The sequence below is a fragment of the Ammospiza caudacuta genome, chromosome 17 (genome assembly GCF_027887145.1).
Source record: "Ammospiza caudacuta isolate bAmmCau1 chromosome 17, bAmmCau1.pri, whole genome shotgun sequence".
Lineage (NCBI taxonomy): Eukaryota > Metazoa > Chordata > Aves > Passeriformes > Passerellidae > Ammospiza > Ammospiza caudacuta.
The window spans coordinates 1,560,198-1,583,933 of NC_080609.1; the positions used below are offsets into that span (position 1 = coordinate 1,560,198).

General features: G+C 50.3%; 2 protein-coding genes across 3 annotated transcripts; both read right to left on the bottom strand.

Moving 5' to 3' along the window:
• Positions 1-2,390: 2,390 nt before the first annotated feature.
• On the bottom strand, positions 2,391-10,906 carry C17H8orf33 (chromosome 17 C8orf33 homolog). The gene is made up of 7 exons (XM_058816068.1): positions 10,868-10,906; positions 10,124-10,211; positions 7,562-7,696; positions 6,703-7,373; positions 5,144-5,234; positions 4,887-5,033; positions 2,391-4,763 (listed from the first exon to the last, which is right to left on the bottom strand). The coding sequence occupies exons 1-7, from the start codon at positions 10,874-10,876 to the stop codon at positions 4,573-4,575; spliced, it is 1,332 nt and encodes a 443-aa protein (XP_058672051.1). The 5' UTR covers positions 10,877-10,906; the 3' UTR covers positions 2,391-4,572.
• Positions 10,907-11,401: 495 nt separating this feature from the next.
• AMDHD2 (amidohydrolase domain containing 2) lies at positions 11,402-20,096 on the bottom strand. 2 transcript variants are annotated; one of them, XM_058816069.1, is made up of 11 exons: positions 19,875-20,096; positions 19,158-19,294; positions 18,349-18,488; positions 17,947-18,001; positions 17,338-17,550; positions 16,234-16,322; positions 15,128-15,272; positions 14,769-14,876; positions 14,004-14,072; positions 13,471-13,572; positions 11,402-12,408 (listed from the first exon to the last, which is right to left on the bottom strand). In XM_058816069.1, exons 1-11 carry the CDS (start codon positions 19,955-19,957, stop codon positions 12,263-12,265), a joined length of 1,287 nt encoding a protein of 428 aa, XP_058672052.1. In that variant the 5' UTR covers positions 19,958-20,096; the 3' UTR covers positions 11,402-12,262. The 2 variants fall into 2 exon arrangements, with proteins under 2 accessions (XP_058672052.1, XP_058672053.1); XM_058816070.1 differs by having other exon boundaries at positions 11,402-13,065.
• Positions 20,097-23,736: the final 3,640 nt, after the last annotated feature.

Genomic DNA, 23,736 nt, shown 5'->3' on the forward strand with positions numbered 1-23,736 from the left:
ATGAGTCACAAAGCTCTCTCTGGAAGACTCTGTAATGTTGAAATAAGCAGCACAAAAATAGGAATGCATTACCTCCAAAATAAGATGACTTCCTCCCACCTCTTCCCCCTCTGTGTTTCATCAGGATTCACTGTACCAGCCAGGATTAACCCCCTTAGCCAGGAGCTCTACCTTGGGTTGAGTCTGACAGTCATTTTAAGTCTCCTACCTGAACTTTTTTGTAGCCTGACAGATGCTGAGTGTCCTACCTCCTTTCCTGAGTGTTCCTTAGTTTCTGACATAACATCAGCACTTCTGCAATGGAGGGACTTCTGATCATGGTTGCCAGCCCTTTTTCTGGCTTCTGTGTCGAAGAAGACATGGTTTAGCTTCTCCAGATACTTTTCCAGCTCTTCTTGAATATACTCCAGGTGTTTGCCAACATTACTGGGGGAAGAAGAAGAGGGTGGCAGGGACAGTTTGCTTTTCCTCTCTTTCCTGGCTTCTTCCACACCTGGGTTTTGTTTCATTAGAACAAGCATGATGATAACGGGAGATACACAACCCAGACTTCTTCCATTATGGAGGTGACATATCAGGAGCTGCTCCTGCCTGTTGATGTACTCACAGAGAAGAAGCCAAATGGACCAAACACTGCCAGTGGCCAGAACTCCCCAGCTGCCAGCATGCACAGGAGGACTGGTGTCAGGAATCAAACCACTGGGGATGTCACAGCTGGATTTTCTAAAGCAACATGTCTTACAAACCTTCCACAGTTCTAAATACTAAAGCAGCAGAAACAGTGAGGAGCATAAAAATTTTAGGCAGCTTTCTAAAAATTTTAGAAAGATACAAGATCATCTGGCACAGTTCTCTATGGTCTTAAAATAGCATCTCTCATCTTTTTTTTTTTTTTTTTTTTTTTGTTATGGAGCAGTAAGTTAATGGATCTTTAACTCTCCTTCTGTTAGAATTTTCCAGTTTCCTGAAGTGGTAAGTTCTTCCTCTTTCTAATTCAAAGAAAAGCTAGGGTTTCCCTCCCCAAATGAAGATAATGTGTTATCCTTTAGGAGTGATTGGATGCTATGTCCACAGCCTCAGCATCTAGAAAATCGAAGTGAGACAAGGTAGCATCAGTCACCTGAAACACAGGATCAGATCAGCAGGACCCATGCTGGCTTCTTTCTGGTCTGGGGAGAGGAAGTCCCTCCTGGGATTCTGTAAATAATTCCAGCTGAACTCTGTAGAGATCCCTTGGAGATTCTTTGTGGGCTGTTCCTGGGTGACTCTGCCCCCTGGTCACTCAGAGATGGGCAGCCCAAGGACCAATAAATGCATTTCTACTGACCAAGCTCAGGAGAAGGGGTTGGACAAATGTCTGATTAGTGCCCAGTGCCCAGGGTAGCAGCCAAAGTGCCAACAGGGATGGGACCAGCCTGTGGGGGCGGGCAGGCCATGCCCTGAAGGCAGGGTGTGCCTGGAATGGAATTGTATTTCCTAACCTTTTCTCGGGGGATCTGTTTACAGAGGAGGGTGCAGAGCCTAAAAGGAGCAGAGATCACAACCAGATTTCTGCTGCCTCTGTGTGCATTTTTGGTCTCATCCTGCCACAGAAATAACCCTAAAATTCTTCACTTTGTTCCCAAAAGTGAGACATTCCCCCAGTTTTGCTGCAGTGAATGGTCTGAGACAAGTTACAGTGTCTCGGTAACCCCCTATTCTCTTTAGAAGCTGATCCTCAGCTTTTAGCTCTCCAAGACTGATGCTGTGAAGTAAGTTTTGCTCTAGAAGCACTGTGGTACTTCCTATCCTCTTTTGCCTTATCTTTAATTCATTCCTGAGCCCACAGCTGTCCTGGATACTTCTGTGAGCAGTTTGTTGCCTAAAAGCCTGGGCCTGGCACTGCTGCTCTACATTTAGGTGGACAGTCAGCGGAGAGATAGAGCATTCCCAGTCCAGTCACCCTGGTGGCACCAAACTCAAAACCCATGCATAAAGCTGAGGAGAGGATGCAGAAATAGGCAGGTCAGAACTGAGATCAACTTTTTATCAAAACTGAGATACATTCCTTAAAGCAAGAACAGTGGGCCAGAGATGTCCAGGTAGATCAGAATATCTCCCTTCTCCCTCACTGCTATGCATCATTAATGCCTTGGGGCATAGACCAAACCTCCAGCCACAGGTACTACAGTTACCAGTAGAGCAAAGCCCTGATCCAAACCTGACACTGCTGTAATAAGAGACATCACTGAAACCCTTAAGAGCACTGAAATCCTAAAGAAAGAAATGCTAAAAGGGGAAAACACAGCATTTAAAAAACATCATTGAGACTGCACTGTGGCCTCTCTAAAAGGGGAAAGGATGGATGGAGCAGCCATGGAATTTCCTAACTTCTAATATAATTGCTCGTTTCCTTTCAAACAAATATAATACAGCAAAGCTTAAAAGAGAAGTACAGACCACTGTAGTTTCAGACACCTCTTCAAGATACAATCAGTAATGAAGTGACTTGGGCACATCTGTCAAAAACTCAGGAGGCATAACCTTGACTATAAAATCAGGGAGCAGACAGAAAAAGGCAAAATGCTTTGTCCAAGATCCACGGCTGACTTGTGGAACTGAGCCAACACAACACTCAGGAACACGATGTATCACACTGATACATCACAAACACAGATAGAAGTCCTCCAGTAAGGAAGGAACAGAAAAGGGAAAAGGAGCTGGTTTTACAGGTCAGCATTATTCAGACCTCTGGAAAACCAAAGGAGGTGTTCTCATATTAGAATGGAGTTTTCTCTGACCCCTTTGAAGATAACTGCTGGATCGGGTTACACCAAATGTCCACCTCACTGGTATCTTTAGTTTAATTGTGAATGCCTAATGAACATGAGGTAATTATGTAAGAATGCTTTCCAGAATACTTCTGCAGCAAGGGTTTTATAATATTTTAGCAGCTCTAGCTTTACCTGAGACATGACAAGGAGAAAAGTAACTAATTTCCCAGACATCTCCTGCATAATCAGCCAGGGAAGCAAACAGCTGTAGCTCCAAGGTCATGTAGATGATGCTCTCGAATCTCAGTAAACAGCATGAAAACATGAAAAGCATGACAAGGACACAGCTTTTTATATTAAATGTAAAATCCTGGAAATAAAAAAAAAAATTGTCTAAGATTGTTCTATACATTCAAAGTAACAGCTGTGCTCCTTGGCAAATAAAGTGTGCCAATCTCGATTTCCAGTTTTCATCTACTGACTTACAAGAGACAAATTAATTTGTCCATGTTTCTCTTCATCATGTATATTACCTGTTTCTCCCCATCATATGTTACCCAGGTTCAGTTTCTTCTTATGCCCAGAAAGAAATTCTTTAAAATATTCTTTTTAAATATTTACAATTTAAAATAAATAAAAAAGTATTGTAGATGTAACTGCCTGCCATCAGAGCTTAGTAATAAAATTAAGTTTTTAGAGCCACAATCAGGTTTTTAGTCTTTTACAGCCAATGTTTTTCACCATCTCTCAGCATTCCCTGGAATCTGGCTACACTCCCATTTCCCACTTTTCACACAGGCTGACTGGGCTATAAAAGGCAAGAAAGCACTGCTCCCTAGGGACACCTGATACCATGTAGCCTTTCACAGCATTTCTCTCCCTTCAGCATTTTATATGCTTGGTGGGAAGATCTTCTGCATGAACTTAAGAGAAGGGTTCAGTAACCCAAGCCGTATTGAGTGGAGACACACATTCAAAAAGCCAAAATTTAATACAAATCAAATGGAAGAGAGTCTTTGGGCTGTGACAGTTTATTTTATGACCACCCAAGGCTGGCATGCACTAATTTTCTCTCTGAGGCACTAGTGGTCGTAACTGAGCTACTAATAAAGTAAACTTTATTTAAGAGTTGATTGTACATCCTTCCTACCTGTCCAGAACCTGGCTTCAGCAACAAAAAATTTCCCAGTTTTAATGGAAACAACTGTCCTTACATCTCTAGGCTGAATTAAATCATGATGTGCAGTTTTATTCTAGGTCTGTACCTGTCAATGAAAGAGATGAATGAGCAAAAATGGGTCTCACTTTTCCCCAAAGACCCTGAGCTTGTGCTCCTCCATGTCAGGGATGACACACTGCTGGTATTTGCTGGATGCCAGAAGCTGCATTCACACAGACTTGGGGAGTGGAAGCACCCAGCTATTCACTGCTCTGGATCTTGATTCCAAACCATTCCCTGCTGTATGCATTGCCACCTTGGCTGCTAGAAAGGCTCTGCTCTATTTAAAAGCAATGGCAGAAAGGGAAAAATCTCATGGTATAGAAGACAGATTCTACAGTTGATGTCAATTCTACAGGACAGAAAGCAGATCCTTCCACACTGCTGAGCCCTTCAAAGGTGCCTTTCTCCAGTGTGAGCACAGAGGAGCACTTATGTAGGCTGAGTATGCATAGTAGGCAGATCTGATTTAAACTGCTAAATAAGGCACCCTGGAAGAAGATTCAGAGATTCACACATGACATTTCCTACTGCACAACACCTTTCCACCATTCTTCAGTTTACAGGAGATCTGGCACAGTTTTAGTCAAAGTGACTTTTCTAGAAGAAATTAAAGTGAAATTCTTGGGGAGCTGTGAAATTGAATAAACCTGTGTTAAGTGTCCTGTGTGACTCTGAAGAGGATTCTGCTGAACCTTGGCTCTTCCTGCAAACTCCCAAGCACTTCCGGATGAACTGGCCGTTCTTGTGGCTGCTTCCCTTCAACTCCACGATCCTGGCAGATTTTGCAGCTTTAAGAGGGGAGAAAAAATAAGAGACATTCAGTCATTTCATATAGTGAGGCCTCAGTCTGCAAAGCATAGGGCAGGATTGAAGCCCTTTCTTCTCCTTCTCAGCATGCAAAGTTCTCCTACCTGTTTCCATAAGCTTCAGCTCTCTGCACAGCTCCTCCTGCATCTTCTTCCTGTAGTCTCCAAACATGGCTCTCATGAGCTGACGCTTCTTCACCAGGGGAGCCTTGTCACTGCGCAGGGTCCTGATGGCCCTGAGAGCCTCCTCAGCTGCACCAAAGGAGAAACAACACACACGTTAGGGCTCCCTGCTGGCTCTGTCCCTGCCTTCCTGCCAATGCTGCCCTCAGGAGAGAACTCTTCTTTACTTCAACACTTACCCTGCTTTGGAGTGGGTTTCTGTGTCTTCAAGCCGAGTTCCAGCTGGTTCACACACCAGTCCACTTCTTTCCACAGCTGCTCATCTGACTGCTATCAACATGAGGCACATGAGCAAGAGGAAGTAAATCACCCAAAAATTACAGCAGCAGTTGCTACACAGGATGAAAGGGAACTCCATGAAGTCAGGACTAGTTGAAATATTATGTTCTGGCAATCACTTAATAGACTTCATGACATTTTCCCTCTAGTGTTTTTCATCAGATAAACTAAAAGCACTGTGCAAATGTTTAGTTGCAGCTCACTGTCTCTATTAGATGGATTTAATGTGTGGCTGCCACTCAGAAGGTGCTGTTTTCTGGAAAGCTGTTCAGCTTTCAACGGAACTTACAGATGGGAGAAATAAACATTAACAACAAAAAGCCCCTATCCTCAAACCTGCACAAAATTTAAAAAAGCAAATAATGGGCAAAATCAGAAGCTGAGTCTTTCTTCTCAGATCCTCTGTGCTTGCTCAGCCAGAAATGCATGAGGGACCAGGAAAATGAAGCCCATGGAGATAAAGGAAGCCAAGCACCATTGAGCAAAGCTAACTCAGCAGTGGGACAGGGAAACAGGGCTGCACCCTGGCACTGAAGCAATTCTTAACTGTTATGTACATGTAAATACAAATGCCCTCACACTGTCTCCTTTTACCTACAACAGTCTCCTTCCAAAGGACTGGAAGGGCTTTACCTGACCTTCAACTCTTCCTATGTCTCTGGTGCTCAGCAGTGTTTATCAGTAGGACTGCAGGTGAAGCAGACTTTTGGATGCAACGTTCCAGAGGCAGATGAACACTCAGTGCAATTTCCTTGTAAAATATTAAGAAAAGGAAGGTTTTGTGCAATCTTGTGTTATAGTATGGATCAGCTGGCACTGTTTGTTAGTAAAACTTACACCAGTGCTGAAAAGTGAAATAAAATTAAGACCTTGACTGTAGCAGAATAGAAGACCTCAGGGTGTGCCTTAATGCTGTGTTTACACATAACCTGCAATTTCAGTTGATTTCTGGCCCATGCCCTACAGAGGAACCTTCTTGGAAGCACCCTTGAGCTCTACCACAGATCCTTGGCTACACCAGGTGGCAGCTCTGTGCCTTGGCTTTGGTCCTTGTTCTACGAAAGCAATTAATCCTGCAACACACACATATGAGCTACAGGGCCTGGCTCAGCACCCACGAGGCACCAGCTTGGCACAAACTAAAGACAGTTACCTCCATTTCCTGGTTTTATTTTCTTAAGAAAACATGGCATCCAGCTCCCCAGGATTAGTTGTCACAAGCCTAACCATGAAATCTTTCAGCACAAATCTGAAGGACCATTAACTTCCTTTGCTCTGGTCAGGTTCCTCAGCTGTGTAGCAGAGGAAGCAAACAGCTGCTGGAACATGTAAGCACCAAATGTGGTCCTTCAGCTTCCATCTCAAGGCAGTATGCTAACTGTTCATCTGTGCAAAGAGATAAAGTGGCTCTTTAGCTCGAGGGTTTATAAATAATGGGATTCCATCAGTATTTAATTACCTGAGAGGTCTTCTCATCCTGATGGGAAGTATCTGTAATTTTACAGCTGTTAGCTTCTGCCTTTGCCTTCCTGCTGGTCTCAGTTTCTTCTGTTTTGTTTTTACTGACAGGTGCTTTTTGTTTCTTCTTTTTTTTCTTCTTGGCAGCTCCACCTCCTGTTGATTTCTCTGTCATTGCCTCATCTGCAGAGGCTGTCTCTGTTTGGGGGATCTTTGATGTCACATGGCTTCTATCCTCTTTGGGTGCATTCCCTGTCACTTGAGTCACCTCAGGCTCCTGCAAGGCTGCAGCCTGTGGCAGAGCTGCTGATTCAGCAGGCAGTGAAGAATCTGTATGTTGGCTTCCTGGAAGTAACTGAAGATGAGGACAGTCTTCATCTGGGATGGCAAAGTTGAAAGCAAACCTGGGTTCTTGTCCAGAGGCAGACAATCTCAAGGGGCCATTGCAGTTCTCCTGCTTGGTGGCTCTGACATTGTTTTGTACCTGCTCAGCACCACTGTCACCAGGGTCAGCTTCTGGGTCAGTCTTGGAAAGTGGAAAATCAAATCGGAAGCTGCTGCCAGATGATGTGAACAACTCAGGCTTTGCCTCAGGGGTTGGCTCAGACTGTTTCACACCATCTGCAGTCTGCCCCTTGCCTGGCTGTACTTCCACATCATCAGGGGTCATGCCTAGAAAATGCAAAGAATATTGTTTCAACACTGGTGTTCTCAGTGAACCAGTTTCCTACCGTGGGGGTGCCACTGCAGCTTCCACTCAAAGGCACTGCCAGAGAGGTGACTCAATTAATGCTGCACCCTAAGAAATCTACAGAAAAGAACCAAATTTCACCATCCCCCGAGAGATAGCTGAAGCTCACCTTTCTCAATGCTCTTCTGACTCTCATCCATCTTGAGACGACAATCCCCAAACTCATTGCTCATCACTTGTTGGTTCTCTGTGAGAGGAGCTGCAGGGGAGTGCAGGACCTTGAAAATGTGTTGGGTCTCCTCTGCTGCACTCAGAAAACACCAAGAGAGACAAGAAGCAGTTTACAGTGGGCCTTAAAATCCACACAGAGGGATGCTGATGAGTGACTCTTCTCTTAATGAGCTCTGTGTTCATATCACCTCTAACTAATCCATAACTAGCATTCAATTGAAAGGGAACTCCAAGTGCTTCCAGAAGCTCAAATACTGTGAGATGTTCCTACAGAGAGGGAAAAAAATCTTAACTTATTACTGACAGTCGAACTCTTACACTGCAGTAAGTGCACTGCTAATGGCACAGAAGCTACAGAGGGCATAGCAATCTTTCCTTCAAGAGAAGACAAATTCCACAACCTAACTCAGTGTCTCTTCTCTGGAAAACTGGAAAAAATCTAAACAGAAGGCATACCCTGAAAAGCAGGACTCTTGCTCTTGCTTACAGACCAGCCTGAACACAAGAATCTAAAGCTTTTGTGTTAGAACAAATTCTCTAAAAAGAGTTGTTCTGTGACAGTGGTTCCCAAGACCTCAACTTGGAAGCACTAAATATAGTCTTGCAGTGTTTGTCCCACTTATTTTAAGCCACTGAACAACTTGAGAGTGGTACTGTGGAATGGGAACATCCCACCTCTCCCAGCTGCAGCACCTGACCATCCTCTCAGGAAAGAACCTTTCCCTAATCCAGCCTAAAAATCACCCCCTAACACAGCTCCAGCCATTCCCTGAGCCCTGTCCCTGGTCACAGAGCAGAGATCAGAGCTGCCCCTGTGCTGCTCCTCAGGAGGAGCTGCAGCCCCAGTGAGCTCTGTGCTCTCCTCTCCTCCAGCTGAACAGGCCAAGTGCCCTCAGCTGCTCCTCCTATGGCTTCCCCTGGAGACCCTTCCCCACCCTCACATCCCTCTCCTTGGACACTCCAACAGTCACAGACCCTTCTGATACTGTGGTGCCCCAAAGTGTCCCCAGCCCTGGAGGTGAGGCTGCCCCAGGGGAGGGCAGGGTGGGACAATCCCCTCCCTGTCTCAGGCAATGCTGTGGTGGGACAGAAGTGAGATGTACCTTCACAGCACCTGGTGTCAGGGTCCTGACTACAGGAACTCCTGTTTCAAGGGGTTTGGCTAGCTGCAATCCAGGCCAGTTACACAACAAGAGCTACAGAAAGCTCCAGGGAGCTGCTTCCCTCCTTCACCTGGGAGTTACTCTAAGCTAAGTACCTCATGCATACAGTGCTACAGCCAAACTCATTGATTCAGACCCTGAATTCCTGGCTAGATGTTGGACCAGCCTCCTCACCAGACTTTTCCAGCAACTAGGACTCCAGGCAGAGCCTGGGTACCATCAGCAGCACTGCTCAGCTCTCTTGGCTCACACACTGTGCAAAAGGGCTCTTTTCTGGCCAGGGCACTGCTTCTGCTGCCTCTTTCCTGTGCTCAGCTCCTGCCTCCCCTCCAGGAGCTGCCTTCCCTCCTGCTGGGCACTGGGGACCAGTACAGGACACATTTCTAACAAAATGGTCTAATCACAGAATAGCTTGGGCAGAAACTTCAAAGCTCATCCACCCTGCCACGTCCAGGACACCTTCCACTGTCCCAGGCTGCTCCCAGCCCTGTCCAGCCTGGCCTTGGGCACTGCCAGGGATCCAGGGGCAGCCACAGCTGCTCTGGGCACCCTGTGCCAGGGCCTGCCCACCCTGCCAGGGAACAATTCCTTCCTATTATCTGATGTAAGCATTATCTCTGGCAGTGGGAAGCCATTCCCCCTTGTCCTGTCCCTCCATCCCTTGTCCCAAGTTCCTCTCCAGCTCTCCTGGGGCTCTGAAGTCTCCCCAGAGCTTTCTCTTCTCCAGGATGAACAATCACAACCCTTTCCCACAAGTCTTAATTCTTCCTGATGCTCAAGCACAAGGTGTAGGCACCTGTCAGTCACTACTCCATCCTCAGGTGGACCAGCAAACCCTCACCTGAGCATCTTACACAGGGTTCACAGTGCTCTGCCAAGGTCAGGTACCGACCAGCAGCAGGACACGTGTCTGCAGCTCTACAAGATCAAAACATGACCTTATAGAATTTTATCTTCCGTGTAATTTTTCCCTGGAACAAGCTTCACAAAAATAAACCTACTGGTGTTTGAGGGCCAGCCATGCTGGCACAGTATTTCCTTAAGATGAAAAACAAAGGCAGAGCTGTAGCAGAACCAAACAAGTCATTATATGGGAAAAATAGAACATGACAAAGAATACAGAAAACAGGGAGGACAAACACTAAATGAATGAAAGATAAAACTGCTTCCAGAAACACAGTCCTTAAAGCCCAATGTTGTCCTGTGTTTAGAACAAATCCCAAATAACACAAGAACAGGGAATATAAAAGAGAGAAGAAACAGAAAAACATCCATATCTGCTAAATCACACCCAAGGCCAGAATAGGGGGGATGTGGGCTGATAAAGAGGAACATACCTAGTTTGGGGTGCGGAGGGAGATGCAGATCTGCCTCCAGTTGTGAAATGCACCACTCCAGCTCCTCCGGAAACACACCTGGGGGAGCCTTGGACATCGTGTGGGGAAGGCAGAATGATTAGAAGCACAAATCTCTCACCTCCAAAACTGAGTTTTCTGAGGCCTCCCTTCTCACAGGAGGTCAGACCTGGCTTTACATTGGAAGTGTGCTGTGTAACAGTTCATTGTACCATAAATCAACACAGCACAGGGACACATGTCCTGTGTGGAGAGCACCAAATGCATTACAAAAATTACAGCTCTTACTAGCAGGAAACCCTACTACTCCCGGCAAGCCAGGACTTCCCACAGATTTCTTTTTCATCTTTTTCTCCACCTATCCCTTTTTAAAAGTCCCAAATGGAAGATTTCTCATTTTTTCCTAAAGCTCAGGCAATGGCATAATACCTCCACAGCAGGAAATTTCCCTTTAGCACAGCTCTGGTAACACACAGAATTTGTCTTTAGCCTAAACACGAGCCCTTGAGGCCCCATGTGCTATCCTTCTACACTGGCTGCCTCTTGAAAAGCAGGTGGAAGTTAAGGTTTGCAGCCCGCCTGGGGACAAAGCACACTAAAACACGGGGAACGAAAAGAATGCTCAGGATAAGGAGACGAGCAGGGATTGGGAAAGGCACCAGAGCTGGGAAAGCCTTTAAGGAGAACCTGCTCGGGCCCGGTGCCGTGAGAGGGGCCGGGCCTTACCTGCTCCATGCCGGGCTCCCCGCACCGCCGCCGGAGGAAGCGGCCCCAGCGCACCGCCCACCTCCGGTCACGGGCCTCGTGTGTGCTCCGGGAGCGGCCCCGCCCGGGCCGGCACCACCGGCTGGAGAGCTCGGGGCCCGCTCTGGGCCTCTCGAAGCCCCCCGGACCCTTCACGGGTCCTCCCCCGGCCGCGGGCTCAAGGCGGGCGGGCCGGGCCGTGCTCAGCGCTCTGGCCGCTTCCCGCGCTGCCGCCGCCGTTCCGCCCGAGAGCGCCGGGCCCCACGCCCCAGCGCCCACCTTGTTTGTGCCCCCTGCGCCTCCCTCCTGCTGCCCTGAGCCCCACGCTGTGCCGGACACACGTGTGCCCACGGAGCGGGCCGCGGGGATCCGGCGGTGCCGCCTTCCCTGCGCCAAATCCCCGCAGGAGCGCCCAGACCAGCCCCGGCCCCTCACATGCCGGCCTGACGGAGGCCGTGCCAGCAAGCACCAGGGCAGGCAAAAAAGGTTAATACACACCTACTGGTACTGTCTATTTCCATTTCTGTTTTATATTTCCTTTTGATTGTTTAATTTTGTAAATAAAAAGTTAGACATCTTGTTTCATAGGCATTTTTCCCTATTGGATTGTTTCCAACAACAGCCAGCTGATCCCCGTGAGGTCAGTACTGCAGCAGCACAGGGTATCACTGCACAGGGTGTGCCGTCTCTCAAATGTTCAAACCATGGAGGTTATAATTTTTCTTGACATTGGCAGTTGATGTTAGAAATTCTCCAAGGCTGACAGAAGGGCTCTAAAGTGCTGGGGAATCACTTCGAAATGTTGCTGCTAAAGATTATAAAATGCTACTGGAAAAATCGGTACATTTCTGACAATCCCAAGCTGACTTCTGTCTGCCTTACAATCTCCACCCTCACTGAGACTTGGCCGTTGTCTGAGCCATCTCCTCATTACAAAAAACACCTCAGTGGTTTGAGCCTTAACCAAGGTTGTCTTGAGACTTTATCTCGAGGCTTATTCTGAGTGGTTGAGTAGGGTCAAAATTAGCCTCAGCCTTCATATACAAGTGTCCCAGCATCAGGAAAAAATCTGACAGTCAAGTATTGGAGAAGATAATGAGCACAAAATAATGAGTTATTGTATCCATCTTGAAAAGCCAGAATCCCACCGCAGTTTTCCTCTCCCTCAGTGCCTGAGCTAGACTGAAGGCTTGTGAACCTGTCACCACCAGTCTGGCTGCATCTCCTATAGCAAAGTTTCCCATCCATAGCCTGAGGAATGAACACACCCATCAGGCGATGCAAAGGCTCTTCTTGGTATGGCTGGCACAGAGCCTGCAGAACCCATCCAGACAGAGCAAGGAGTGAAAGGAGCAGTTTTATGTGGTAGGACGCTGTTCATATCTCCAGCTCTGTAGACTCAATGCCCATGCAGGGTAAAGGCACAAAGGACCAGCAATGCCTTGGTATTCCTGGGTTTGATCTCTGCCCTGAGGATTCAGCCCCACAAGGACACCGACTAAGCGAGATGTGGCAGCCTTGCTCTGAGGACACACGACAAAAGGGCTGTCAGGAGATCCAAATATGATCCTCAGCTTCTGCTTACACAACAGAAACCTTGTCATGGGAAGAGCTGCGAGCTGAGCTGGTGGAAGCTGATGTCTAACAAGTCATGGCTGCCTGGGAGCAAAGCAAACAGCAGGCAGAAGAATTGGAATGGCTTGAGCCTGCCTCAGGTGCAGAGCAGGTTTGTGTGTGCTGTATAAACTGTGCAAAGGCTGGGACAACTCCTCACTGCTGTCAGATGGTGACAGGAGCACCAGTCTGGGGGCAGGACAGCTGTGCAGTCCTGTAGGTCACTCCAGGACTGGCATTCCTTGCCAGCACAGAGCTGCCTTCTTTCCCCATACCACCAACTGAGCACCAACAAATTCGTAGCAGGCATGGCTATAACTGGAAGCTGGAAAATGCAGCTCTTTGGTATGAGGCTCCTTTGAGAGAGTTGCAGGAAAGAATTGGGAAAAAAAAAACCAAAAGAGAGAAGTGGGGTGGTTGCCAGAGCTGCTAACCACAGTGCCAGTGAGCCTTGGAGGGCACTGGGACAGCCCAGTGTCACATGCCCGACACATCCTGTCGCCAGACCTCCTCGCCGGCAATGTACGTGGCTTGCACATACAGGCTGTCATTCAGCATTAGGAAATCTGTGTGGGACAAGAGAGAAAGAAAGCAGCTGTCAGAATGGAGCTGCTGGAGTTGGCTGGGGAGAGCTGAGATCATTGGGGAAGGGTTTCTCCCCACCCCAGGATGGCACTGCAGAACAATCCTGGCAATGGCAGCTCTGCTTTCTGCTCAGCTGAGATGTGGGGGGCACTCCAAAGGGCTTCCCAAACACCACCAGTATCCAAGGGAAAAGCCACTGGAGCAAAAAGGAAAAACCACTGGAGCAAAAGCCCAGAGCATATCCCAGGTGGAGCAAGTCTCCCTGCAGCTCCCACCAAAACAGGGCATGAGCATATGCTTACAAAGCAGCCCCTGCTTTGCTCCAGCACTTGTGAGCCCTGACACCATTGTCTCCATACCAGTACATGCTGTGCCCACACCAGTACCTGCATCGGAGTCATAATTCAGTGTCCCCTTTTTATGTTCAATCCCCAGGAGCTGAGCGGGATGCAGAGACGCCGCCTCCAACGCGGTCTCTACCGAGCACCCTTGGACAGAGAATTTGGGAGATGTTAGGGCAGCCAGAGCCCCATTGCCACAGCAGCCCCAATCCCCCTGGACAAGGCAACACCCAACCAGGCAGTTGATGGACCCAAGCTGGAACACCCTCAGCACAGCCAGCTGGAGCTGGGAAGGGAAATATCCCTACAGGAGAGAGCAGGCATAGGAAAACTGAACACCTAGGGTATGGAGAAGAGAAAACCATGCACTTTTGTGAGGAAGAAGCAGGAGAGTTCACCTCTCATTAGTTCTATTAGTTCCCCCTCAAAAAGGGGCTCATCTGAGGGCACTGATCCCAGGCCTTACCACGTCTCAGGTGAGAGGGAACATTCCTGGTGAAATGGACACATCTGGCAAAAGCAAGCCCTCCTCCCGTGTCAACATAGGGAGCAGCACCTTGTGGACAAGGCTCTCTTACCTGTGGCTTCTTGGAAGTGTCGCACACAAGTGTCCATGGTCGCCACGCTGCCACTCAGGGTCTTTGTACCTGGGAAGGAACAGGATGGCACTGAGCAGCGCCCATAGCTCACAGCAAGAAGCAGGGCACTAGGGAAGCATAATGGGACTAGAAGTGCAGAAGTCCTGTGTTGCAGGAGGAGCAAGCTGAAGGTCCTGCAGCCACTTCCTGCTGGAACACAGGAAGAGGTATGTGGGTGTTATCCCCAGCTCCACTATCACACCAGCTGCACTGGGTGAAAACCAGCTCACAACACAGGCATCTGCTCCCAGAGACAGGGAATGGAGAAAGGAATGCTCCTTCACTGAAATACCGTCCCAGTATTCATCTGCTTGGGAATTTGAAACTTAGGGAATTTAGCTAGCAGGAAGTAGTAGTGTTATAATGAAGAAAAGGGACAATAAATATCTCTAAGATTTCTCTGTCCTTACTAATGCCCTGAACCTCTAGCAGCCTTGACACTGGGCAATGAAGCTTTCTTTCAAATATGTCGCAAACAGCTATAACTGAACAGATTCTCCACAAGGGTGGCACACTTCTCCTCTTTACCAGGAGTTTCATTATCCCCAAGGCCAAGTCACTGCAGATCCACCAGGCATCAAAACCCAAGAGGGTGGCACAAACGCTGCCACACACCGACAGGGACAGCAAGGTGTGCTCAGCTCCTCGGGATGGTGCCAGTGGCAGCACTGTCCCCAGCTCTTCAGCAAGAGGGACAGCACTTACCTGCGATGTAGGTGTTCAGCCCATCGATCTCCACTACCTGCTGACCCAGCGTGTGCCGACCCGGTGCCAGCCCCATGCCAGCGATTGCATCTGTCACCAGCACCAGCCCTGGGGAACAGAAGGAAAGGGGCCTTGTCAACACTGCTGCTGGTTTTGCTGCAGCTCCAAGTACTGTGCTCTGTTGACCCTCCCAGAGAGGAACCAGGTGTCTCCAGCCACATCGCACCAAAGCGAGAGGACTGAGGGATCAGCACATGTGGCTGTGACCTTCCAGACAGCAAGGGCAGCACAAATGTCTTCTGGGAGTTGGTACAGTGCTTGGAGTGGCTGGTAACACTGTGGGGACTGCCATGGCTCACCTTTGGGGTGGGCTCGGTGGGCAATGCGCAGGGCAGCGGGGTTGGTGTGGATGCCATCAGAAATCATGCCATAGAAGACCCTCCGCCCAGCAGGAATCTTGTCACTTGTCAGCAGCCCCACAATGCCAGGGTCACGGTGGTGGAACTGCTCGAGGGGAGAGAGGGGACAAGCTGTGGAGGACCAGGACACACTGGCTGAGACTTCACTTCAGGGGATGCAGTGCCATCTCTATCACAGTGCCTGGCAGCTTTACCAGGCAAACCTGGGCATTGCCATGAATCACAGAATCACAGGTTGGTTTGAGTTGGAAGGGACAATAGAACTTATCTTGTTGCAAACCCTGCCATGGGCAGTGTCACTTTCCACTATTCCAGGGTGCTCCAAGCCCCATCCAGCCTCACCTTAAATGCTTCCAGGGACAGGACAACCACAGCTCCTCTGGGTGCCAGGGTCTCAGTACCCCCACAGCCACGAATTTCTCCCCAATATTCCATCTAACCCTGCCCTCTGGCAGTGGGAAAACATTCTTCCTTGTCCTGCCACTTCAGGCCTTTGTCCAAAATCCCTCTCCAGCTCTCCTGGAGCCCCTTTAGGCACTGGAAGGGGCTCTGAGGTGTCCCTGGAGCTTCTCCTCTCCAGATGAGCACCCCCAGCTGTCCCAGCCTGGCTCCAGAGCAGAGGGGCTCCAGCTCTAGGAGCATCTCTGTGGCCTCCTCTATGCTCACTCCAGCAGCTCCACATCCTTCTGATGTTGGCCCCCGGGCTGGAGGCAGCTCTGCAGGTGGGGTCTCACCTGAATGGGGCAGAATCCCCCCTTCCCTGCTGCTCACATACAGGAGGGTGTCTGGGTGTACACAGCAAGGGCATGTCCCGTTCTCACCCACCAACACTTCCTAGTCCTTCTCTGTGATGAACCTCAAGAGTCTGCTACATCCTTGACTCTCTTTCAGATCCAGCAACAGGAATGTGAAGCCAGAGGTTCAGTGCCAAAACCTCATTACAAAGCATGGTACAAAACCAGCTGGGGAGAACACAGACCCATGGGGAGCAGGAGAGAAAGCCCAAAAGCAGCCCTGGAGCAGGGCAGGTGCCTCTGGGGACTCACCGGCAGCATGGCATTGAAGAGGTGAGTGATGAAGGTTGCTCCGTGCTGCACAGCCTCCTCAGCCTGGGAGAGATTAGCCACTGAGTGACCTGGGAACACAGACCAACCCCTGATTCCTCTGCCCACCTTTCCACTGATTTCCCTATAGGAGCAAAGACACTCCATCACTGGACTATGCTCTAATGCCCACCCTGGCCTGAGGTCACAGATGTGTCTGGCCATCACCTGGGGGGATTCTGGGAGTGGGTGCTTCACCCAAACTCCTTCAGTATTCACACCACAGCTGTCACAATGCTGCCTTGCTCACAGCATGCTGTCTTCAGGCTGAGTTTGAGGTCCAACGATACACCTTTCTGCTGGCCTCAGATACTTAAATGTTTTGTAGAGAATTATCAGAGGACACCCTCACAACAGTGGGAACTTTGCCAGGAAAACATATGGGAATCAAACTATCCAGAAAGAAACTTCTGTTTCCACAACAGGACAGCAGCTCTGTGGGCTAACCTTGCCTTTCTTAAGTTCTTTATGTGGCTTTGGGATAAGAGATAGTATGCTGTATGAATGCCCTTTTCACTTGAGGTTTAATTTCACCCTGAATAACTTCCTCCCTTTAAAAAAAAAAAATCTTCAATGATCTGAGACAAAGAAGAGTTTGTGAAGCAAAGGAAAAGAAAAATGCAGCCAGCTTTAAGTCAGAGGCCAGCCAGATGTTGGAGGGAGAGGTTCCTACTCTACTGCTGGTTGATAAACAGAGTTATCAAACCAACAGTAACCTTTGGAAAATGATTTTGCCTGTCTAAGGCCTAAAGCAGTGGAACTTCAGAGTTTGAACCTTCCACATCATCAAACCTCCACCTAAGACTGCTATTCTTCCCTGTGTTAGAACAGCACCTTGTGCTTACTGCAGGGGCTCCTAAGTCAATAGAAGCTTGGGCCCTTGCTATGACAGACTGACAGCATCAAGCGAGGTCCCCATTTGTGACAGGTCTGTCACATCCAGAATCCCACCCTGTCCAGTTGCATTGAGACACTGTCAGAGACGCCACAGCCCCAAGGGAGGGGCAGCCAGAGCTCCCCCCACGCCCGGGGTGCCCCAGCCCTTACCCAGCGAGACGCAGATGCCCCGCTTGGTGAGCTCCCGGATCACCTCACTGCTCCTCCTCATTTCAGGGGCCAGGGTCACAATCTGCACACAGTCCAGGGAGCCGTAGGTGGCAAGCAGGTCCTGGAAAGCGCCTGCCTCAAAGGTGCGGAGGCAGTGCTCCGGGTGGGCACCCTTCTTCTCCTTGCTGATGAACGGCCCTTCCAGGTGGGCTCCTGTCAAACAGGAACAAAGAACCATGACCCTTCCTCCCCCTGCCAAGGACCAAGAAACCTGCTGTGTCTACTCTGCTCCAGTCACACCCTTGCTATTTTTCTGCAGCAAAACACGTCTCGGGCAACTGTGAGCTCAGCACAGTGAGGATGCAGTGCTGGCCACTGGCCAAGCCAAGCCACCCCACTGCTCCAGGGGCTGGAGCAGTGTGTACGACAGCAGAAAACACAGTAAAAGCCAGGCATGGACTAAGGGACAAGGTGGGTCTGTGCCCACCTGTGCATCCCTCCCACTGAGAGTTCCAGCCCCTATTTGTGCTCTGTAACTTCTTTCACCTCAACCATGAACAAGATAATTGCCCACCTAGAGTAGCACCACAGAGGGACAAATCCACTTACCCAGGACTCCTGCTCCATGGGCTCCACCATTTCTTACACTGATCTGAGGGAGAACCTAGAGAAAGGGGTTTGTCAGACATGGCAACACAGATACAGCCCCCCAGCCTGCCAAATCAAACCCAAATGTCAGGTCTGCAGGGAGATTTGTAGCTGGACCACTTGGGACCATCACAGCCCACAAAGGAAAAGCTGCCTCCAAGCCTTGGTGTGCAGAGCTTGCTTGGGAGACATGGCTGTCTCAGCATTCTAAAGGCTGAGGGCAAGAAACCCAGGGTAGAGTCCAGCTCCTCATGCCCGTAGCTTTTCTGCCCTGGCAGCTATCCCAGTCTTGGCCTACCCACCTCCTGATACCAACCTCAGTCCCTGATCACCCTGCGGATGGGAGAGGAGAAGGCTCCTTACCTGGTGGTACACAGATGGAGGAGAGGTCACCAGGGTGGGACAGAAAGAGGTCACTCCATGGGAGAGGATTTTCTGACTGACCAGGTCAATACCTGATTTGAAGTCATCTGTAGCCAGAGAGAAGTCCACCCCAAAGCCTCCTGCACCACAAACAAAACAGGGGTGAAACTGCTGCTTCCCCAGGAGTGTGCTCCACCCAGAAACAATGAAGAAAGACTTTGTGTGACTGCAGGGAGATGTTCCATTTGTAGGGTGCTGACACAGAGGGCTCCACCAGCACTTCTGTCCTACATTCTAAGGTTCCACAAGTACAAATCTCACCATCACTGCCCTGATTAAGTGCTCTTTCCCACAGCACTCCAGTGTTTTGCAAGCATAGCCTTTTTATTTTGATGCAGGGCAAAATGTGACGATTCCCAGCTGAAAATGGAATGGCCTACCAACTTTAGCTACCATAGAACAAGCCCCTCTTTCCTTCTGAACAAAGCTGTTGCTGTTAATTGTTATTATTCCTATGGGAAGTCTTGCCCTCTCCTCCCACATCCTGGAAAGGGTAGGGCAGGGATCCTTCCAGTGCAGGTGCAGGGTAAAATATAGATAAAAATGAGTTCAGAGGAAACCCTCACCTGGCCAAAGGGGATCACTTACACAACAGCAGCTACCATAGGCAAAATTGCTCTTTGTCATTGGTTGGGTGACTAACAACTCCCCTGAGCAACTGAAACGTGGCCATGGGCACTGGGGCTGGGGTCAGGGATGGACAAACCCGGGATGCCCCCAGTCTGTGAGTGCATGTGGCTTCACTGTACCATTGATCTGGACATCGATGAAACCTGGGGCGATGATGCTGTCCTTGCAGTCCAGCTGGACATCAGCAGAGCCCTTTTCGTCAAAGAAGAGTTTCTCTGGGTTGAGGATCTTCCCCTCTCGCACCCACAGGTCCTCCCTGGAGGGACAGTCACACACACCAAGCTCTGGTGCCATCTGCAGCACGTGGAGCAGGTGGCTGTGCCCCAGCGATCCTGAGCAGAGTGCATCCCACCGGCAGCTCCAGCCACGGGCTCTGCGATGTCTGCCAGAGCACAGCTGCTCTTTCAGCTGGGACACAACGAGCAGCCCTCTCTGCCTGGCTCTGGCTCTACAAAACTCACAGGAGCAGGATTTTCATGGGCTGCCCCTCGAAGGTGGTGGTGATGATGGCCAAAACACCAAGGGGCTGGCAGAAGAGGCAAAACAACAGGGACCGTACACCGCAGCCACCCCATCTCCCTCCAAACCCGGCAGAGGGGGACACGGGACGGCAGAGCGCGGCAAGGGAGCGCCAGCAGCCGGTGCACAAGGGGAGCTGGGACAGTCCCTGGGCACTGCAGGGCTCAGGTCAGCTCGGCAGCCTGTCCGGCAGCCCCACTGCCCGGGCACCCACAGACAACACGACACCCCCCAGACAGCCCTGGTACCGCCGGCCATCTCGGTACCCCCGAGAGCCCCGGTACCCGCAGCCACTCTGGCACCGCCGGTGCCCTCACCTCTGGAGCCGGTGCTCCCTCAGGATGCGGCAGTTGGTGAACTGCACGATGGGCGCGTCCGAGACGGATTTGTTGGACGGCATCGCGTGGCAGCGGGAGCCGACGGCAAGCGCGAACCCCCTGACGGCCGGCGCAGGGGGAAGGGACCGGGAGTGGCGAAGCAAAGCCAGGCCGCGGCTCCGGTGCGAGCGGCTGCCGCGGGACTGGACAGCCGGTGAGGGGCGGAGGCACCGGAGCACCGCCCCCGGGGCAGGCGAGGGGTGAGCTCCCTGCCCTGCCCGGCGCTCTGAGCCGACGCTGTGAGGAACAATCCCCACTGGGCCGGGCGGGCGGGCGCCGCCGCGGCACCCGAGGAGCGCCAGCCCGGGGCGCTGTCCCAGCCCGGGGCACCGGGGCCGGGGGCGTGGTCTGGGCGCGGCCTCGCCCCGCGGCACCGCCCACTCCCGGTCACCTGAGCGCGCTGGCACGTGCCGGGATTCCCCACCCGCCCTGCGGCACGTGACCGGCCCCGGAGAGCCGCCATCACGGGAAGGGCACCGCCATCTTGAGAAGGGCGGCGGCGGAAACCCGCCTCGTGAGACCCCGTCACGAACCCTTCATGAGCTCCCATCGTGAGACCCCACCCGGAACCCGTCATGAGACCCCATCGTGAGCCCCCATCCTAAACCCCCGTCATGAGACCCCATCCTGAACCCCCATCATGAGATCCCATCGTGAGCCCCCATCCTGAACCCCCGTCATGAGACCCCACCGCGAAGCCATGTTGACACCCCATCCATCGTGAGATTCCATCCGGAGATCCCCATCCTAGACTCCATTTTGAGACCTCTGAGAACCCATCCTGAGACCTCCATCCCAAGATGCCCACAGTGCTACCCTGGGCCCCCTAGCCCCTGTGTACCCGAGGGAAGCTGACAAGGCATGGGTCCACTCAGGTGATGTAGGCACTGCTGATGAATCTCTCCTAGGAAAGTGATGGGGGATGTAATTGTGTATGAATGTAATATCCCTGTCTGGCCTGGACTTGGATTTTTATTAGGTTTTGAGCCATGCTTGTCATTCCACGATGTCAGTGCTTATCCATGCTACAAGCTGCTCCTATTGTCAGTAGGATGCTGGGAAAGGGGCCTGAAAGCAAGAGATGGGAATGATGCTGGTGAGGCTGGGAAAACAATGTGCAGCACTGTTTTGGGAATTTGAGGCTAAGACTGGTTTCAGTCCACAGAGATGCTCCAAAACCTGAACCCCTCTGCCCTAGAGTCAGGCTGAGAGAGCTGGGGGGCTCACCTGAAGAAGAGAAGGCTCCATGGAGCCCCTTCCAGGGCCTAAAGGGGCTCCAGGAGACCTGGGGAGGAACTGTAGACAGGGGCCTGGAGGGGCAGGACAAGGGGAATGGCTTCCCACTACCACAGGGCAGGGTTAGATGGGATATTGGGAAGGAATTGTTCCCTGGGAGGGTGCTGAGGCCCTGGCACAGGATGCCCAGAGAAGCTGTGGCTGCCTCTGGATTGCTGGAAGTATTTAAGGCCAGGCTGGACAGGGCTTGGAGCAACCTGGGTAGTGGAAAATGTCCCTGCCCACAGCAGGGGGTGGAACTGGATGAGCTGTAAGGTTTTCCTTATGAAATTATGCACATCTGGGACACCCAGCACTGTATTGCTGGGAATGATTTTTAGCTTCATACAGGTGGAGGAGACCCCAAAATCAGAAGTTGAGAAGATGAATTCTAAAACCAGCTCTCAGCCCTGCTTATCTGTCTGTGAAGAAGAAAGGGCCCATCCAAGCTGTTAAATCGAATTTGGATGTCAGAAGGCGTGTATAGCACCCAAACTGCCTGTGGCCAAACAGGTCCCTTCCCCAGGAACACACAAGCTGACAGGGCTGTGACAGTGACTTGAGCTGGCAGTGGAAGAGATGCCGAGGTAAAGGCAAATACCGACTGCAGAGATAGGAACACCCACCATAAATATCCTGCCTTTGAGCCCACCTGGAGCACTGACAGAGCTTCACCTCAGAACCCTTCAGCCACAGAGATCCTCAGGCTGCCAGTCCCAAGCCTGGATTAGAGTGCTCCTGTCTGTGCTGCTGGGAGAAGTGAACAGCCCGTGCCAAGCAATGGGCATCTGCTCCAGGAGGCTGCAGATATATCATCCAGCCCAGCTTGTGGCATGTTCTGCTAAAGTCTGAATCCTTTGGATGTTCTCCTTTTATTTCTCAGCATTAAATTAGCCTTGTCTTGCATTGCCAATACTTCACACTCCCCTAAGAATAATTCCATATTCTTTCCCTCCACTGCCCCTGTAACAGGCAGAAGGAATCACAGGCTGTAGTTTTGCTTGCATTTTCTTTAGCAAACGTGTTTTTTTTTTTTTTCTTCAGGTTGAGTTATTTTTTATCTGGCTCAATTCCCAAATCAGGTTCACCACCTGGCAGCAAGAGCAGTTGTACCTACACACTTGGGAGGAGCTGGGAGCACATGGAGCAGCTGCAGGAGTGGGGCAGGGGCCAGCACTGCTGCTGCATCAGGGGTTCTTGAAATATGGCCTTGTCTTCTGATTTTCACAGGCATTCACAAAGATGTGTAAGAAATTGTCCCAAGGCACACAGGAGCCATGGAGGCTGCTTAGAGCAAACTGCCAGTCTTGGGAATATACATGATTTCCCAAGATTTGTCCTTAGCCTACCTCATGCAGACAGCCATTAGAACAGGGTGGCTGAATTCACTCTCTGCCACTCAAGTCACCCTTTTCCTCTCTGCCAAAGGCAAAGGAAGAAAGCACAGGTGTAACAGCACAGACAGGGCAGTTCAAAGTGCCAGAAAAGGCTCTGGAACTTACACAGTCCCTGCTATCCCCTTGATGAATCCTGAAGAGCCAAACCTGATCCTGTGTTGAGGGCAGCCTGTCCCTCAGCAAAAGGAAAATGGGAAAGACAAGCCCCCAGTTCTCCAGGAGCTGCACCCTGCCCAGCTTGTGCTCGCTCAGGTCTGAGAGAGCTGTCAGGGGTCTATAGGTACCTTATGGGTACAATGTGGGTGCCAAAAGCCTCAGCCCCTAAATACTGTAAGGTCAGGGCAGGATTTTTCCCTGTGTACTTTTGTGTTGTGACACAAGAACCAGCTTGGCTGAAAACCATTGATACAAGTTGCAAAGCTTTGTCTCTCAGGAACTCACTGAAGAAAAAAATAACAGCATTTATTAGCTTTAACAGGAACAAAAATGGAGAAGCATTTTGGGACAAAATCCTTTGGCCGTGAAACGGAAAATTCCCACTTCAGGTCAAGTGACATTGCAAAGATGTGCTCTGGGTTTAAATTAATCATGTCAAGAGAAAAAGATAGTTAATAGCTGTAAAACTAAGTCCTGTGCATCAGAGACAAGTAACTCTCACCTGAGTACAGCGATGGTTTGGACAGTACAGCCAGCTGGAAACATCAGAATGCCCTACAATCAGTATCCCGTGGCCAGCCTGTGAAGGAAACAAGGTTTGCTGAGAGCTGCAGTCATTAGCTCTGCTGTTACTCTGTAATTAAAAACAGCAACTTCGTTTCTGGGATCAGCTTCTCATAACAAGGTCTTTATTTCTCAAAAGCTTTTCTTTTCCAGGTTACTATGCTTCTCTGTAAGCCAGATCTCCCCAGGAAAGCCAGTCTCTGAGCAATCAGAGATAAAATGCTGGTACTGAAAAATGCTTCTCCAACAGCAGTGAAAACAAAAATTGCTGCCCTTGGAATAAAACAAACAAAAAACAGTGTGAAAGGGTTAACAAACAACAAGGTCAGCAGGCTCTGTGGAGGCATTGTCTGTGCTGGCAGCTCTGGCATCTGGTCCTGAACCTCCCAGAGCCTGCACTGACTGCGGCT

What these genes read in the sequence shown, in the direction of transcription:
- AMDHD2 (XM_058816069.1), bottom strand. Translation starts at nt 19,957, where the DNA reads ATGCCGTCCAACAAATCCGTCTCGGACGCGCCCATCGTGCAGTTCACC. An exon ending in CTCCATCTGTGTACCACCAG is followed by an intron (nt 18,002 to 18,348) that starts GTAAGGAGCCTT and finishes CCCTTTCTCTAG; the next exon opens with GTTCTCCCTCAGATCAGTGT. An exon ending in CCATGGAGCAGGAGTCCTGG is followed by an intron (nt 17,551 to 17,946) that starts GTAAGTGGATTT and finishes CCTGTTTGACAG; the next exon opens with GAGCCCACCTGGAAGGGCCG.
- C17H8orf33 (XM_058816068.1), bottom strand. An exon ending in GAAACCCACTCCAAAGCAGG is followed by an intron (nt 5,034 to 5,143) that starts GTAAGTGTTGAA and finishes CCTTTGGTGCAG; the next exon opens with CTGAGGAGGCTCTCAGGGCC. An exon ending in GCTGAAGCTTATGGAAACAG is followed by an intron (nt 4,764 to 4,886) that starts GTAGGAGAACTT and finishes CCCCTCTTAAAG; the next exon opens with CTGCAAAATCTGCCAGGATC.